This window comes from Oreochromis niloticus, linkage group LG22, assembly GCF_001858045.2.
Source record: "Oreochromis niloticus isolate F11D_XX linkage group LG22, O_niloticus_UMD_NMBU, whole genome shotgun sequence".
Taxonomy (NCBI): domain Eukaryota; kingdom Metazoa; phylum Chordata; class Actinopteri; order Cichliformes; family Cichlidae; genus Oreochromis; species Oreochromis niloticus.
The window spans coordinates 2,655,453-2,674,125 of record NC_031985.2 but is presented as its reverse complement, the minus strand read 5'-3'; the positions used below and the strand labels follow the sequence as shown (position 1 = coordinate 2,674,125).

At 41.8% G+C, this 18,673-nt stretch overlaps 1 protein-coding gene across 6 annotated transcripts in view; it reads right to left on the bottom strand.

The window, feature by feature from the left end:
• The window catches only part of col14a1b (collagen, type XIV, alpha 1b), a 174,370-nt gene that overhangs the window by 111,225 nt on the left and 44,472 nt on the right, over positions 1-18,673 (bottom strand). For all 6 annotated transcript variants that reach the window (XM_019350851.2, XM_019350853.2, XM_019350850.2 and 3 more), the window contains 6 exons: positions 7,666-7,824; positions 7,417-7,536; positions 4,695-4,859; positions 3,687-3,848; positions 3,175-3,344; positions 1,773-1,899 (listed from right to left, as the gene is read on the bottom strand). In XM_019350851.2, the coding sequence (XP_019206396.1) occupies positions 1,773-1,899; positions 3,175-3,344; positions 3,687-3,848; positions 4,695-4,859; positions 7,417-7,536; positions 7,666-7,824 (903 nt within the window). The remainder of the gene's footprint in view (positions 1-1,772; positions 1,900-3,174; positions 3,345-3,686; positions 3,849-4,694; positions 4,860-7,416; positions 7,537-7,665; positions 7,825-18,673) is intronic.

Below are 18,673 nucleotides of genomic sequence, written 5' to 3'. Positions count from 1 at the left end.
ACTGTTTTCCTTTGTAGTACAACACATATCTGCTGCTCTATCAGTGCTATTACGGATGCTGTAACTCAACAGTCATAAATTGGCTTCATTGGAATTGAGTGAAAAGACCAAAGGTGTGTTGTTCATCTGGGTCCTGTCAGTTTCTTCAAAGCAAAGTTAAAGCAATAAATAAATGATTAAAATCTCTGCAGGTTAACACTGAGTTTTTATCTTCAGTTTAGATGCTTTTGGTAATTATCCTGCTGTTGATCTCCAGCAAGACACGGACTGTGTGATAACACACTGTGTGTTACAGTGTTAGCAAGAGCACATTTCTACTGAACAGAAGCAGAAATGGGATGAGTTTGATGCAGAGAATTAACAGCACAATGAAAGATCCCAGGGGAAGACGGTCCTGGAGGTGACCTCAACTTCAAGGTTTGCCATTTAAGCCTGAGACCGATAGCACATAATAGAAGAGGTGCATGCAGGGAAAACAGAAGAGTTCAGATCCCTCATTTGGGACTTAATTCTTAAATCAGGCTCAAATGGACATTGTTCATTTGCCTCTGCGACCTTTAGAGATAAATCTTCATCATGTGGTTGAAACGAACCCAAAGGTGTTGTCACAGTTCTTAAAACGGCCGCTTGAGACTCAATCCAAAAGTGAATCAATCGCTACCAAGTTACAAAAGAAATATGAAAAATTCATTGACTCATACAAAATTAATCAATTATTTCATCTCCAATAATACTATTCTCCCTGACCTGTGTTTGTGTTGCCGGTGTTCCTTCTTTGGCAAAACGTCCTGCAGTTCGTAGTTTATGCACATTTCTGCTGTCATAATTCCAGCATAAATTTCAGTAGGTAGGATGGTTCGCCACTTAATTTTGTGTTGTGCGCATGCACAGAAACAACCGGTAGGATGGTTTGTCAGGTAGGATGGTTCCCAGAACACCGGCACCTTTTGGAGCACTTTGAACAATTTATAGTAGTCGCGATGACCAACCAGTCATCTGAATGTGAAACACCTCAACCACTGGTGATGACTCAGGTCCCTTAGTGGGAGGGAACCCGTCTCCAAACACCTGCAGTCTGACTCAAAGGAACTGCAGTTGCTCTCAGACAGATTCACAGGTTTTTTCATGTAATCACATCTCGATCATAGATGCAAATAAAGTGCTAACACATCGCAGTCGCAGTCTCAGTCTGTACCGATGAGCGCAACTTCTCCACAAGATGTCACTTTGCAACTCAAGACTCGACTCAGCTGATTGCCAACTGGTTGCATTCTCCTTATATCTCTTCATAAAAGCGTGCTTGCCTAGTCCCTGCATCATTTTACAATTAAACTGCTGTCCTGCACCAACCGTGTAACTATTTGTAGACAAATTTCTGAATATTTGTTTAAAATCTGTGAGGTTCAGACAAAACTTTGTATAAAGAGTTAGTGTGGCTTTCTGTGTATGTAGGCAGTTTCACAAACATACTGCACTCATTTCCACTCAATACTAAAGTAATGCATCAAAAAAACTGACTATGACTGGTTGCAGACCTGGTCCCCGGACTGTAAGGTGACTGCACGAGGTTTGTTAGCATTAGCAGAGAAGTGCACCGCCCTCATGTCCAAATACAGTCACTGTTAGCTTCAAAGTGTCTCAATGAAGATGCCAATATTGTTGAAATTGAGGCTTCAAAATGGGTCTTACAGACCAACAGATGCTGCATGGGGCTTACTGCCATGTTTGCTGCCTGCTTCCATCTGTTTGACTGTGTAGACATATAAACTTACATGTAGTAGCACTTCCTCTCAGGGCTTCACTTGCGGAGCTGCGATAGACGGCAAAAACAGCCACCTGGTACTCTGTCAGAGAGTTCAGATAGCTCAGCTCCACGCTGTTCTGGGTCCCCTGGACCACCTAAAAACAGATCCCAGTGGGTCACAGCCTGGATATCACAGCAGTGTTATCAAGTGCAGTAAGTTTACAATACTGGAATGAGATAAGCCAGTCAGTCAGATACACTTAACAAGTACGTTTGCTTGTGATGTTCATTCATTTCAGCTTTGCTCTCAGGGACATAACTGCCTGATACAGATGGGATTAAAAATAATCTTAATTTGCTCTAAATTAGAGCTCTTCATCTCTTTGTAATAGACAGCAGAACTTTGTTTGTCAAAAAGCATTAAAATACAGAAAGAAATCCTCTGTTTATTAAGCGACTGCATATCACGAGGTTGAAAAAGGCACCACATGTTGCTGTAGGCATTCAGCTCTCTCCAAAGAGATTTAAATTGAGTGTAACTAGATCAGATTAGCTTTGATGAAACCTCAGTTTTCCTTGTGGGGAAACGGGGCCGTTCCAGCTGCAAGTTGTAATAAACATCAAAGAGAAATGGGATAAAAATAAGAAGGAACTGCAGGAGCATAAATATAAACTTGGAAAATTACAGCGCTGCATGTCTGCGTGGTAATATAGGTAGGGAAACAAAGTTTGAGTGCATTATCCGGAGGTTTCAGCACATGGGAAAACACCTACGTCACAGAATAAGTCAGTGCATATCTGTAGTTAAGGACACTGATTAAAAAGACACATCAATGCTCCAGTTTTTCACCTCTTCCACAGCTAATGGCTAATAATGAAAGTAACAGAATATAGTTTACCACAGCATACGAGAGTGCGCTTTTATTATTCCCTTACTGCAAATTCTGCATAATTGTTGGCATTTATCATGCAGATCACTCTGAGAAATTACTTAACTTCTGGAAGTGACCCTTAAAAGGATTAGCCGAGCAGCTTTAATTAAAATGCTGCCATTACATCACAGACAGTTTCTCTGTATTTTATTTGCTCTGTGGAGGCGAATCAGGACCAAAGTTCCACTAATTAAGGGGACAAAAGAAAAGTGCTCCCTTTAGTCAGTTATAAGAAGGCAGAAAGCAGATGAGCCGCCTAATAATCAGACAGTTCAGTAGTTTACACTTTATTGAACAATTACAATAAAAGCAGGACTGTTCACTGTGGTGGAAAAACTATGATGGAAGCTGAAAAGTGAAAGTGAAAAATGAAGAGAACTATTTGTAGTTTCCTGAAAATTGTATGATTTGCAAGTAAAAGTGTTTCTTTCAGACATGATATGAAAGTATGAAAATAATAAAAATAATTATGGACTAACAATAACACAAATAAAATACCTTTTCTTCTGGCTGCCCCCCACTGGCGGGGTAGTACACCACTCGGTACTTCTCCACCTGACCCGACGCGTGTGTCCATGTCACCCGGAAACTGCGAGCAGTTATCTCTGAGGTCACGAGGTCACGAGGTGCAGCCACGATGGCTGGTGGCGGCGCAGGCTCCGCCCCCCCTGCAGATAATAAAGAAAGCAGGGATTTTTCTTCTATTACGTGTGAAACTCGGGTCAGAAAAGCCTCCGAGAGCTGAAATAATCCTGCTGTGTGTGCAAAGTGACTCTGAAAGTAATAAACTGTAGCAGCTCTGCCTGCTATCTGAAGCCACATCTGTGTTTATGTGGCACAAAGTTGTGGGCATTTCATTACAAAGATAACAAGGCTGCAACATATTTGGTGGGGAAGTGTACTTGTTATATATGGAACCAACAGCATCAACAAAGCAACCCCGATGCAACGATCAGCAGCATCTTTGCCGTATCATCTCTGACTCTGCTGATTCACGCCGCTCTTCACACCTTTGATCTTCTTGTCGAGCTGCTCCACGCGGTCACAAACGGTCTTGGTGAGACCTTCCACGATGTCGCTCATCACGCTGAAGTCTGCCACGTTGTAGACGTGAGTTTCCTCTGGCGGTGAGGCAATCGCCTTCAGCTCATTCTCATCAGCATTTTTCACACCTGGAGAGAGAGGAGAGAGAAAACCGAGTGATGCTACTGACAGCAAGGGTGACATGAAAGGTGTTGGAAATAGGTTTTCTATGACGCAACCAGAACATGAATACATACACAGGACTTCATTTACAACAGCAAAACTATTCGCCAGACTCTGACATGCGCTCGCTGCAACAGGATTTCTTATTCCATCTCTAAACTTTCCCCCTGCTGACTGGGTACACTGCTCAAACTACAAGCTAAAGCTAAAGGCTGACAGGCTAACAAGTGTTAAAGAGCCACAGACTGAGTCCAAAGGTATTCCAAAATCACATATTTGGATAGTTTAAAATCAGCAGTGGTCAAAAATAAAATGCATTAAAAAATATTTATAAGACAAAAAGCATCAGCGTGAATCTAAGATGCTGCCTGCTGTTCTTGCCTGGTGAAATCTGCAAATATCATTAAAGGTGTTGTATTCAATGTTCTGTCAGTTAATTAATAACCTGCTACTTCAGCACACAACACAGAACAGCGGAAATGTTGAAATTAACCTGTGACTGTGCTGAAACTGAAAACAAACAGAGTTTTGTTCAACCGAGAAACTCAAAAGGAAAAACTGTGAATCTTTAAAGATTTCTGCTTCTGTTTGTGACTCAGAGCGTCAGCTGGGTTTCATATAAAGGAGAGCTCAGTGAATCAAAGCAGCTGCACCATTTCAACACATACAGACAGATGTGCAAGTATCATTGATCCTATCAGAGGAGCTCCAGCTCTACTACACACACCACTCTCAACCAGCTGAACGTGTAGCAGAGCAGTATTACAGCCGAGTCCATGGTATGTGGAGCATTTAGTGCTGGGAGGTCATACCAATGGCAAACAGTTCAATCCCAGCATCCTTCAGGCTCTGCGCTGGGGGTATGACATCATCCTGGGACTTCCCATCGGTGATGAGGATTCCTATCTTGGGAACACCGGGTCTGGAGCCTGACTCTGGTTTGAAGCTGTTCTCCAGGATGAAGGTCAGAGCCAGACCTGCTCGGATTGAAAGAAAACACCAAGATAAGAAGAAGAAGAGCCATTTCATCTCGAATCATCGCAGCCTCGGCCAACTCCGATTTGTTTAAATACTTCAAAGTCTGGACTTAGAGATTGAGTGCTGTGGAAATTTTGCTTCATTTATCAAATACGTCTTTGAAAACCAGACATTTTTTTCACACATTGAAATCTGAGACAATATTTGAACATAAATATCTGAAGAAGTATTAAACCAGGATCTGAAATTTGGGAAAGAATTTTGGGAACAAAAGCATTGGCTAGTTGAAATGTGGAAAAAAAAAAGTCCCAAAATTTGGGCACAAACCAGTAAAAAAACTTTACATTACAAATGTGTGACAATCACTTGTGGAGCAAAGATGACGAGTTGAAAAACATTAAATGTCACTGGGTTGTTCTACATATGTATGAAAACCATAAAAATATGTAATATACTTTTGTCCATGTATTACACATAATATTTATCATGTGTTGGATAAAAGTGCGGGGAATTCGAGCCGTTTATCGTCTGCATTTTTAAAGGAATAGTTAAGTCCTGGCTGACAGTTTGATCGTACTTAAAGTTTCCCACTGAGGTGTAGCGAGGACAGATAAATGCCTCTGAGCCGAGATGTAGCCTCAAGAGTTGCAATCAAAGACTTGAAAATGATTGTTATAGAGCGCCTTATTAGCTCAACAAGGTTTTTGTCTAATGAGCTTGATAACATAATGAGCAGCTGAGTTCAGCTGTGTCCATTAACGACATTACAGACGTCTTCTTCAACTTCTAACAGACTGCTTAAAGTCCTGCTGCTCCCTCGAGCGATAGATCAGTTTCATTAGCAACACAAGAAGTTCAATTACATTTTATTTAAAGAGGGTCAAATTGCAACAGCCTGTCTCAAGGTGATCCATACTTCCAGGTAAAGACCCTGCAATGATTCCCTATCAACAAGCACTTGGTGACAAGTGGAAGGAAAAACAAAAATCTCGGGGAGGCTGGACGTCTGTGATAAATAGTTGGGGTGAAACCGTTTTTCTTTTTCGACCCTGTTTGTACTACAATCAGAATAACAGATAAAGTGAAGGCTTTACAGTGAGCTATCAGGACTATATTACAGTTTCAGTCTACAAGTACCAGATGAGTGGGGTGGAGTTTTTTAGAGCCACTCTGAGACTGAATGCTCCTAACTGTGAATATTTTGTCAGGAAAAACAAAGCTGTCCTAATTTTTAGTTTTTTTAAATTTAAGAGCAAAACAATGTTATTTACAACGTGACCGCAGGCTAGCCACACATGAAACCTTCCAGAGATTTCTAGGGTCAAACTTGTAACATGATTGGCATAATTTAGAAATGTAACTGGACATCATTTGGATGGTGATGGAAACAAATGAAGTGTATCAGTCTTTGCTCAGAACTCCATAACTGTGAGGAAGACGCCCATTCAAGTCCAGTCAGTTTGCATTTAATGACATTGACTGTTTTGTCATGTTCACTAAACCCGAGCGGGTCATCTGAATCCATTCCTGGCTGCTCCTGTCAGTGTGGCGAGATACTGAACCCTGAGTCAGCCTGTGAATGTGTGTGGATGTAAATGTGCTTCGGTATCGATAACAAAGTACCGTATAGATGTGTTTGTAGTAGAAAGTACGTGAGTGCTCAAATGGAGTAGAAAGGTACTACACAAGAACTGCATCACTCCAGTTAGCATTAGAGCGACTGCTGGTAACCAGTTCTACAAAGAAGAGGAGCGGAAAGCTGCAATCCAATAAAAATACTGTATTTTACCTCATCTCTGATTAATGTTTTAATATGCCAAATGTTCAGGAATCTTGATCCATCATTAATATAACCAATAAAATCTGCTCCAGGACTGAAAGTTTACCTCAGGCAGCGTTTGGACAGCTACTAGAAACTCAGCTTAATGCTGATTATTCTTTCGTCTCTAATCTTGTGGACAGCCAGGACCCTCTGCTTCATTTGTGATGGTTTCCACGTGGAGTCATTTTAGTATAATTCATTTTTTGGATTCTTTAATTTTCTCTTTTCCCTCTTCACAGCACAACATGCAAACAAATGAAAGTGCCTGTTGGTATATAGTTGATGGTTGTTTAGTCCAAGAACATCCTGATGAATTCCAGGATGAAGTCATACTTCTATGAAATGTTGTCTCCTGCTGGTCTAAGTTAACAAACACAAAAAGACAAATCAAGTAAATTCAAATAACAGCATGTGCTGCATTCCTGCTTTACCGATCTTGTCCTGAATATTGGTGAAGGTCTTTATTCATTTCCTTCTACTGTCCGTTAAAAGTGATGCTGAAACTTTAGAAAGCTAGCCGACCTTCTGATTCACACTCAGCTCTTATCAGCCGAAGGCGGCAAGGTCACCAACACTTGAAGACTAATCCAAAATGAGCTCCCCTCAGTTTAATAAGCTCAGGCAAAAGGACGGGCTTTGGTCCAAGTGCACCTCTGAGCATTATCTGTTCACTCTGATGGGGAGAGCAGACCATAATAACCAGTGGGAGGCTGGGGTTTCGCTTGGCATCGCACCTGTCAGTGTGTTTCCTCCTTTATATGGCAGATTCTTCACAGCATCGATTACAGACTCTTTAGTGGTGTGAGCGTTCAGATGCCACTCGATCCTGGGGTCTCCACTGTACTGAGCCAGACCTGCGTGCAAAAATAAGAGTGGAATTTAAACTACAATTAAGTTACTGATATATATTACTACCTAATAACACATTCCAGTCTGGCTCAGACTCCATCCTTCATCCTCCAAAGGGACAGAAATCTTCTCACCAATCCTAGTCTTGTCAATCTCCACAGAGAACGCCTTGACCAGGTTCTCCAGGAAGGTCCTGACCAGCCTGAAGTTGATCCGCCCGATACTCCAGGAACCGTCTACCAGGATCACGATGTCGGCTATGGCTGGAGTCTTACACATAAATCCCGCTTCAGCTTAAAATCAGACAAGAAGAAAACAGAAATTTAGAAAAGATTTTGAAAACAGGAAAACTCCAAACTTTGAAAAGCTAAAACAGCAGAGGAAGGTTTCCCTCCACAAAAACATTTAGCTTTCTGCCTAAGACGTGACTGAGACGCTGAACAGGATCCCAAACTTCCACGGCAGCCTACAGCACATACATGATAAATCTGCACAGGCAAAAGTAGGACAGTTTGATGTGCAGCTTCTGTCCCAAAGTATTACAAAGTGTTTCATTAATTCTAATTCAGTTCAACACAGTATAATTAAACCCTAGAGGAGCGAGGCGCTTCGTTTTAGCAGATGAAAAATAGCAGCCCCCTCTGTTGTTTGTCTCAACAGTTTACTGGGTGATAAAACAGACCCGACTCTAATGAGGAAACAGCAGTTCATTTACAAAAGCCAGTCCAGCACACAGTGAGCCAAAGGCCAAGCACATTAGGAAACAGACATATTTCTGTCCACCAATTATCTTTCACACGGAGCTGAGGAAACCCGAGTTTGGGTCTCGATGGGAAATACTGCAATCGTTAAGGGTGCTAGGTTTTAATTCAAGAAGCCTCCAAACTCCATCAAACTGGAGTTGAATATGGCAACTAAAACTCCCAGCAGATCCACTGGAAGAGGGTCGCTATACTGGGTAGTTTCCCAGTGGGAATGTGTGTAGCTTCATCACCTCTCTGCAGCCCCTCATCTCATCCTCTGTTTGCTTTCAGCAGCCCCTCCTTTAAAGTTAACTTTCTACTGATTGGCTGTCGGTCACAAAACATTTGAACAGCAGGTGGGTGGGGCTTCTCTGCCTGAGATGATGTAATAAGGACATCCCCTTTCACTGACAGAATAAAGATCCAAGAGTAAGAAAAACTATGATAGTGTTTATAGCAGTTTGAAGCCTGAGAGTTTGTTTCACACTTATTCTTTCAAACCTTGAGCATCAAACACTGGATGGAAAACAAAGAAAATCAGAGTATATAACTTTTGAAATTTAAGTGCGTCTTTTATTGCTATTGCTACAGTGATAGCATTGCACTTCACAAAAATCAAATGCTAAATCTGAATGAAAACATCCCATCATGTTACAGTTCATGAGTAGTGTTACTGTGGGTTAGCAGTTGCTGTAAGATCAACCACGGCTACTATTTACATGATGGATTCATACATTTACAGCAGGTTTCTGTTTGACTGGACAGTCAACAATATGTTATAGAAGATGATAATTGTGCAGCGTAAGAAAAAAATAAATAAAATGAACAAAGCTGCAAAAAGCTAAACGTGATGCACAGAAGAAAGATTGTGAAGGACTTCAGAGACTGTTAGCTCCTCTTCCATATCCCTGCACTGCAGGTTTAATAGGATCTAACACATGTGCTGATGTACAGATAGAAACTTTTAAACAAACACACAAACTGCTCAACTCAAAGCCAACTGAACTCTGTCGTCTCGAGTTCAGCCTGGCCCACACTGATCAATACCAGGTAAACTGAACAGGTGACTGCACCTGCATCTTAGTGCCAACACTAAACCAACTGTCAATGCAGCGTGAACAAAGCAAGCAGATGAATCCAAATGTCTGCCCCATGGCGATGAATACCACGACCACCACACCAGCTTGCTATTAGCAGCCGTTAACATCTCTGCAGGCACGTTTAACAGTCTGGAAAAAAGCTCGGTTACATGTTAGGTTTAAACCCAAAACTCATTTCTCTTTTACGATTGTGTGATCCAGGTTACTGTCGTGCACTGACCTGCAGCATTTTCACATCCTTTCAATTATCCTATCATGCTTCGATTATTCATGTGTTTAAAGCTCCAGGAGCAGGTAAAATACCAGGAGGTGGGGTGATTACACAACATGAAGAATGAATACTGTAAATATTTGTATTTGTATGTGTTATGAATTTGGTCCGTTTCAGAATTGTACCTCTAAAAAAATGAGGTGCGAGATCCACATGGTATGCAACCAGTCGGGCGCCAAGCCATGCAGGCTGCCTTTACGAACGGGTCATTCTAAAGAGATCACCGAACTCGAGTGTGCTGCTATAACAGGATGATAAGGCTGCAACAGGTTATTTCGATCTTAGATATTCCACCATCAACTGTACGTGGAATTATTACAAATTGGAAGAATTCAGGAAAAACTGCAGCTACAAACAAGCAGATCATTTAAAGTAAGAGAGGAAGAAAAGTCTCCAAACACCATCTGGCATTAATATCAGCTCAATAACTGTGCACCAGGAGCTTCATGGCATGGGTCTCCTGTAGGTGTATTATAGTGTATCTCCCGTGATTTGATGTTTTGAGGATATTGCTGGAGATCACTGTCTAAAGCATCAGTGAAAAGACTCTTAAAAGGTTTTCAGCTGGGTTGAGATGAGGTGAATATGTTGCTCTAAGCATGATTCACATTTGTCTCATCCTCATCAGGCTGTTCACTGAGCTTGGTGTCCTCTGGATAGAGGAGGCCACTGTCATCAGGACACAAGTGCCTCTGCTCAGAGAAGCTTTTTATTAATTAGCAGTAAGCCTTTCATCAAAGTGGAGAAAGCACCATGCCCTCACATCATAAGAGGCCACCAGGTGACATCAGTGTAAGGGTCAGAGGTTCAGGTTTTCCCCTTAATTGAAACCAGGCTGCAGATGGCTGTATGGTGCTGTGTTAAACTTTGGTTTTGTGTTTCCATGTTTTAGCATTAGGAGAAACACAGAATATCATCCAAAAAGATTAAATGCAAAAGGATCCTTTGCCTCTGGGACACCGAGGCTCTCCCTTCTACTTTTAAAAGCTTAATTAAAAGTACTGACATGCCCCTTGTGTCATCCTGAATGTGTACTGTGACGGGGGTCGCTCACGGTGGCTTCATCACATGTAATTACCACCATCTGTGCAGCTCTGTGGAATCTCTTGGCCTCTTTATATTTGCTCGGTTTTGTGGTGCATTTATTAAATGTTTTAGACTCAAAACTCGTGTTAACAGCAGGTTCAAGCACCATAAATCCACCGTGCGCTACCTGCCCAGCACCAACTGGCAGAAAAAGTTACAGATGGCTCAAGGATATTCACTGACGAGTGGCTTTTAATTTCTTCCTACTAGCAACAGGATTCAAGCAGATGTAAAACCCATCAGGAACCCTGGAGGGTCATTCGGGGAGGATCTCGAAGGTTTAAAATGTGGAAACAAATGAAGCAAGCAGGGACCAGAGACAGGGTCATACTTGCCCAGCATGATTTCCTTGAACAAATAAAGCTCATAAGTACACACTGACATACAAAAGCACAGCCATGATGCAGTACCTATTATGAAAACAGAGCCTCGATGGTTTGCCTTAACAGTGGATTAAGTAGAATAACCATTTTACTCCCAGGAAGAAACACGAGCATTGATTTCACACATAAGCACAAATCTGACACATAGTTGGCTCAGTGCTGCTGCGTCTCTATACGTGAGATCTAACGTGTGGAGCTGATGCCAGTGGCACCCAATTATTTATCCTGCAGATGTAAAGGAGAATATTTCTTTCAGGTTATAACATGTTTCAAGAGGTGTATCGTTAAGTGTGTGTTTGGAGGAGGGCAAGGGCATTCTTCAGCAGTCATTTCATTCATCATTGACAGGAACTAACTAAGGTATCACTTCTTACAAGTCTCTACAGTGTCGGAATTTAAGCCTCCTCCTCGGTCTTCCAGCCGAGTCTCGGAGCCGCTGTTCAGCGTGACTTCAGATGAAAGCAGTGACACACAAAACACACAATTACTCCGCTGCTGTGGAAAGACGAGCTGCGAGCATCAGGTTTGTGTGGTGAGCGATACAGAAACTGAAAGTCATTTTTGGGTCGCTGTCTGCACCACAAAAACATCTGACAGTTTTGGCTGTATCAGGGTATGTGTGCTGTAGTCTTCTGGTCCAAACTATCATTTTGGAGGCTTAAAGACTTTTGACTCGTTTGTTTTTGCTTATGATTTAGACAAATAAAAGCAGCTGGAGGAGAGACTTACTTCAGAATGGACGAAGCGGAAACTGAAAACCCAGCGACTCAATCACCTCTTTGGTCCAGTTAAACTGCACCGAACGCTTTGGTACAAGCTGCTGTGATGTCACAGGGTCTCACTTCATGTTGGTGTTGTGGCCACAAGTTTTACAGTGATACAGAGGGATTCATCAGTCATGCCTAAGGACCGGTTCACGTCACATTTTAATGCACTGGGTAAGAAAGATCAGTGTGCAGGGTTCCTGTGGTGAAGCAGCCAAACCACCATCTCTTCCTGAATAAACAAAGCTTCCTGACATGAACCGCAGCCTCTGACAAACCTCAGGGTTACACGACAGCATCCAACCTCTTCATTTTTCAAAAGTCATCAGCTGTTGCTGTCCAATAAGCACACGGTGCATGTGTGAGCACCGACAGTGACATCTAAAACATTAACACCACTTGAGACAGAGGCTCACGTTGCATCGTCAGCTTCCTGTTTGTAGGTTATCTTTGAGTCTCCCATTGTTTCTCCTTTCATGTTGAACTGAAGTGAAATTGTTTCTGAGTCTAGATCAGTTCAAGTCACTAATAAAAGGACAAAAACTTAATAATATCAACCAAAATTCAAATAAGAGTTTATTTCTCCAAAGCTCTGAAGCTCCTGGCTTTTTTTCAATATTCAGCCAACAACAGTTTCACAAATGAAGAACCTTCAGCAGTCTTGGGCTGACCTGAGAAGACTACAGTTTTTATAAAGTGCTGTTCTAACTCTATAACACAACGTAAATAAACAGATATTTTCTAGTTTTGGCCTTTTGGAATGAACTATTTTGGTGTTATTTTTAGTTTGCCAGATTTGGTATTAAATGAAATGATACAGCTTGAAAAGACAGATGTAAACACAGGATCGTGTAAAGATGGAAAAGGTGGATTCTTCTTAGTCAGCACAGGAAATGAAACAGAAGGGCAAAGCGGTGCTTCGGGGCAGCAGGTGAAAGAACTACCTTTCTTTTAATAGCACGTCTGGGAAAATACTAGCGCCTGGACAGATGGCAGAAAAAGGACAAAAGACAAAGAAGAGGAAGAACTGGGAAAAAAGTGGCAGATGCGTATTAAAGGATGAAAGTACACAAGTGAGTCTGCCGCGAATACCAATGCTGTGTTTTTCTCTGCTTGATTTCCTAATGCCCCCCTTGGCATTTGTTTTCTTTTATTTCTTATTCTCTGTGAGTGCGCTGCACTGATTCTCCTCCAGCACTAATCATCAGCACTGCTCTGTTTTATTATGCTGTAATTGCAATGCACATCTATATTTTCACTTAATAACTACTGTGCACACACTAATCATACGAGAAGCAGCAAACAAGATAAAAGCAAACTGGATAATGTGAGAAAACGAACAGAAAAATGGAGGTAAAGAGACACGCAGAGAGAGAAAAGAGGGCGGGGCCGACAGTCTGAGCAATGAGTGTAACAACACAAGCGACTCACATTTGTTATCACACGAAGGAAAAGCTTTACAGCACAAACTGCAAAGGAAGCACGGCTTACAGAACGTTATCATCAGGGCTCCATTAACGCTGACTGACACCTCTGTTTTTACTACAGCAGCAAAAATGAACAATATCATTGTTTTTGGTTTTTTCCCAAAACTGTAACATTAATGACTTTATTACAGGCTGTCCCGGTCCTGAGTCTGTGACAGTGTTTGTCTCTGTTTTGTTTACTTCTATGATCTATGATCTGTATTTCTGTCTTTATGTGTTTCGCTTCCACGTCTGCGTTTCTGGTTCTTAGTTGTTTATTTGGTCTGTTCCCTTTCGTGTCCTGGTCATCGTGGTCTCCGTCGCTCACTGTCTCCGTTTTGTGTTTCCTGTTTTATTTTGGTAGTCTGTGTCTCACGTGCATTGTGTTCAGTGTTGCTTCCCCTTTCTCCTTGTGTGTTGATTTGTTCCTCCTGTTCCCACCTGCTGCCCATCCCCTCGTTCAAGTCCTCACTCTCTGCTCGTCGTCGTGTCGTCCCTGTTCACTGTGTGTCTACTTTTGTGACATGTTTCCCTCGTAATGTTCTGGTTCTTAATTATTAGTTGTTTGTAGCTTATCGCTCCCAGTTTGTAGTTTTAGAGTTTTGATTTTCATGTTTCAGCAAATAAAACTGCGTTTTTTAGTTAATCCCTTTGTGTTTGAGTCCTACCTCTGCCTGCCACACAGTAGTACCTGATACCTGATAAGGAAGTATCCTTAAAGGAACAGTTTAAGTCTGTGTAGAGCATCAGGTTTCTATATTTTTATTCATTCTGAGATACAGCTTTGATTCTTTCTACACAGAAAGTTGCAGTTTTATATGTTTTGTATTGTAACTGTTACAGACTGAAATGTTGTCTGCTATTCACTCTTAGCCTCAGAACAGAACTGAGCCGACAGCAGGAACAACAGTTATTCATCTGATTATGTCAGCCTGAAGACGAGCGTAGCTGAGTGAAAGTCGAGAAGAGGATGAGCTGATGTGATCCGGTACTGAGACGGGCTCATCTGCTGGGATTTTACTCATATAATCAAGTTTTGTATGTTACCAGGAGACTGTCTGCATCATGGGATTAGTTCATCCCTGATGATGATGGTGATGATGATGATTCATTATAAGTGTCATTTAAAAAAAAAGGAATTGGGTTGCTAGTCCACTGCAAAACAAACTACAAAACCGTCTCTAAATATATGTAACGAGTCAGACTTTCACGCCTGTGTGAGCAAAGATTCAGTTATAAACTGATCCAGCTGTGTGCCAGCTGTGTCTCTGTAGCTGTTTACTCCCTGATATAATCTGATGTGTCCTGATGTGAGCCAGCATGGATCACTGAACAAAGTTGTCATAAATGAGGAGAGAAGAGTGAGTTTCAGTCATTAACAAAAACTGTTGGGTTTTCTTGGCATTTAAATAAAAATAAATAGACAGCATGCTTCACCTGTCCTCCAGCTCACCGTGCTGAGTTGTACAGAGCGCCGTTTGGGAAGGGCGACAAAAAGAGCGGCAAACAGACACTAACAAAAAAAGCTTTGTTGATGGTTTCTCCAACCAGATCATAAAAAGACCTCTAAGTGTTTCTCTTCAGGTCGAAAAGTCAAAGTGTCGCAGGTCTGAGGCACACCTGAGACAGTAAGTGTCGAGACCGGCGAACAGAGGACATGACCCGAGTCAGCTAAGTGTAAACAACATTATAATGAGTCTGTTTCTCTTTACTGATATTAGAATACATATTCATGAGTGAAAGCAGGGCCCGCAGGGAGGTCCAAGCTCAGCCTGATACCATGTCCACAACAAGGCAGCGTAACTGTCAGGTTACAGGTTCAGTTACATTCACTGTGTAATGAATGAGTCAAGGTTCATGTGTGATGCACACTCGGCGGTTTCTTGCGTGGCTACTGCTAGCATGGATTTAGACAAGACAGCGATCAGCAGAGCTGCAGCAGAGAGACTGCACGAAGATTTGAAAGAATAAAGTCTGACAGAAAATTTCTCATGTTTCAGTCAGAGCGACACACTGACACCAGAGCAGGATGCTGCAACAAAGCCCAGACATCCAGCCTGTCTCAGGAAGCACCTACAAGTGATACCAAAAACTCCTTATCACACCGAGTCCATGAGCCCACAGCCACCGACTGTTTGATAAAGCTTATCTGAAGCGTATGTGCAACATTTTTGGCTTTAAAATGCAGCATGTCTGTGATTCTTTAGCAGTGTGAAGCCTATTTAGGTGGAGAAGCAGCAAAGCAAGTCCAGCACTTAGCAAAACGCTCGAGGCAACAGCAGAAGAGCTGCGATGCCGATATCTACCGTGTCAAAGGTCAGCTAGCCCACCTGAAGGCTTTCTCTGATGGGTTTATCTACAGTAGAGCTCATTTACATGCCAGGAAGTCAAAGGTCAGCTTCCTGTGATTTCACCACTCCACACTGAGGAAAAGCTCGTGAGAGAAACTCAGCGTTCAGCTCCTGCAGATTCCAAACGGTCATCCGCCTGGAAAGTTCAGCAGGTACAACAGCAAACGTGGTTTTCACAAAACGTCTGTGCCATCCTGTTTCCCATTGTAGTCATCTGGAAACAATAATGCAGTATCTACCTACTTATGTAACTTCAGCCTTGTAGAAAAAACTGTTTACTTAGAAAACACAAGGTGCTCGGCAGATTGTTAAAGAGTCCTGAGACATAATGAGACTGTGGAAAACCGCCTCGTCAAGTTTCTGCCGGGGACATTAAAGCGGAGCAGGTTGTTAGCATGCAGCCCACAACGACATTATTGATGTCACAAAAATCACACCGTGATTGTTAACTACTTCATTTAATTTATTCATTAATATTCACACTTTAAATGTCCAGAACTTTTTCACTTTACATAATTATCTTTGAATTATGGAATATTACAGATAAGTTATCTCTTAAAAGAAAAGCCAAAGCGGATATTCAACCTGCATTACTCCTAATGACCAGCAGGTGGACCTCCACTAGTTACAAACACGACTTCACGTAACGCATTTGTTTTCATTAGAGAGACCTTGAGCAAGGCACTAAGCTCCAAATTGCACAAATGAAGCTTCTCAGCTCCTGTTTTTGCTGCACTGGTCACAGATGTAAAAATGAATGCTGGAGTGGTGAACACGCAAGCTCAGCATAAAGAGAGCAGCTGGAAAATAAAGGTTACAAATAAGTAGAGAAACACGGTCATGTGCACAGTGTGCATTAAAAAAGCTGCAGTGCTGTAAATCTAAAACAGGTTCGGATACATTCAGCAGTATTAGGCCAGATAGTTATTTGTGATGTAGAAATCTCATTAAGTGTCAGATGAATGATGTGTTTTTTATTGTTGCCGAGCCTCTGGAAGGAAAGTCTCCAGCTACGGGGCGCAGAAATTAACTGGCTGGATGAACCTCAGTCACAAGCTTGCAGTAGATTAATGCGCCTCATCAGTGTCAACATAAATCTAAACAAGGACAGGCGAGCTCATGAGTCGTTGCTCATTTCAGCCGTGAGAAGCTGAGTGAGAAACAAACAGCTCAGAGGTGATTCTCCGGTCAGCATCAAATATTCTCCAAAGACTCCAAAGAATTTTGTAATTTAATTCATTATAACATCGAGACCAAGCTACTACAATCAATTTGTCTTCATTATGGCGTAAAGATTTCTTGGAGGTTCTTTATGGCTCTGAGCCCTAAAGAGCATTCTGCTACAGTGACTTCCTCACTGCCACTCACATTTCAGTGACATTGTTGCCACTATGAGTCTCAGCTCGTGGGTGGTGAGTGAAAAGTTTTCAGGTGTCGGGCTGTGACAGGAAACATTTCTTATGCAAATGCTGGAAAAGTAAGGAAAGGTCCAGTGTTTGGGGTAATGACACCCCAATTTGAAGCAATTCTGATCAAAGACTTCTTTTTTCACCTTGTACATCTGTGTGTAACATTAAATTACTCTAATTAACTGTAACAAGTTTTCAAGAAGGTGTAATATTTGTGTCGGAGAGTACGGAGCTGAGCAGCTCAATAAGCCAAACTTCTTTAAAAGTTCTGCAGAGCGGCAGAAAAAAGGAATAAATCCAGTCTGAATGTGTTCATCCTGTAGCTGTATGAACACATCAGCCACGCACAGCTGGCCAACAGATGTGCATCACACCACGGTGTGATTACGTCATGTAAAGTCAGGTGCAATTAAATAACTGTTCAGAAAATACAGTGCTGTGCAAAAGTCTTGAGCCTTTCCTACTCTGGCAGTATGACTGGGATCATCGTCACGCTGATAATGAAACGATTGACAGTCTGATGCTTAAAGGTGGTGGATCAATAACTGATGGTACTTTTCAGTGCTTTCTGCAACAAGGCCTCCTCTAACAACAACAGAGCCTCCACTGTGTTTTACAGATCACCTCCTCCACACATACTCATCATCACTCGTTACCACCTGTTGCTACTCATTGAACCTGGTTCTTGTATAACTGGGCGTCTCTCAGCCTTTTCCTCCTACCACTGAGGCCTCTCAACATACATGCAGCTGTCAAGAAGCTTTAAACTGAAGAACTCAGGTCCTGCGTCAGATCTTTGCTGCATTTGTTTTCTTATTTTTTTAAAGATATGACTTTCAGCTACCATCCATCTGCTGACGGTTGTTTATTTTTTGCCCTTCACGTGTCCAGTTTACTTAACTTTTTTAAGAATACACCACACAGCATAGTCAGATTTACTAATACTGAAGCTCTTTGAGAATCACCTCATTGGTGCAAAAATACTATTAAATACCAGTCAGACTTATCTGTGGCAGGTTTTACAGAGTCAAATACACAAACCCCCCTTTTTTAATAGACGTTAATAACAAAGTGCTTAAAGATCAAATTTTAAATTGATTATTTGTCAAGTTTTCTGTTATGTGCAGACACAGAGCAGAGTCATTGTGTAAGTTCGGTGCTTTTGTATTCTTGAGTGATTCATAGGTCAACGTTAGCAAACATAAAAATCCCTCTGAAACTGGTCAGGAACAGGAACAGAACAGGAGTGAGTGAAAGCACTGAAAGACGTTCAGAAAGCCCAGAGAACTATTTAACCCAAAATAAAAGAAATGATGGCTCCTTCCAGACAAATGTAAAGAATCGGTGGTCTGCTCCAGTAGCAGAATGAATCCTTGCACTACAATAAAAACGAGACGTCTCAGTATGACAGTAAACCAACAGCTCTCATGCATGAAGATGTGAGACTGGTGCCCCAACAACAGGTTTACCACTGAGGAGAGGAGCTGTGATTGGGAATCATCCAAACATGAACTTTTCCTTCGTCTCATCAGAACCACACAAAGCTGGAAAAACATCGTTTTGCTTCTG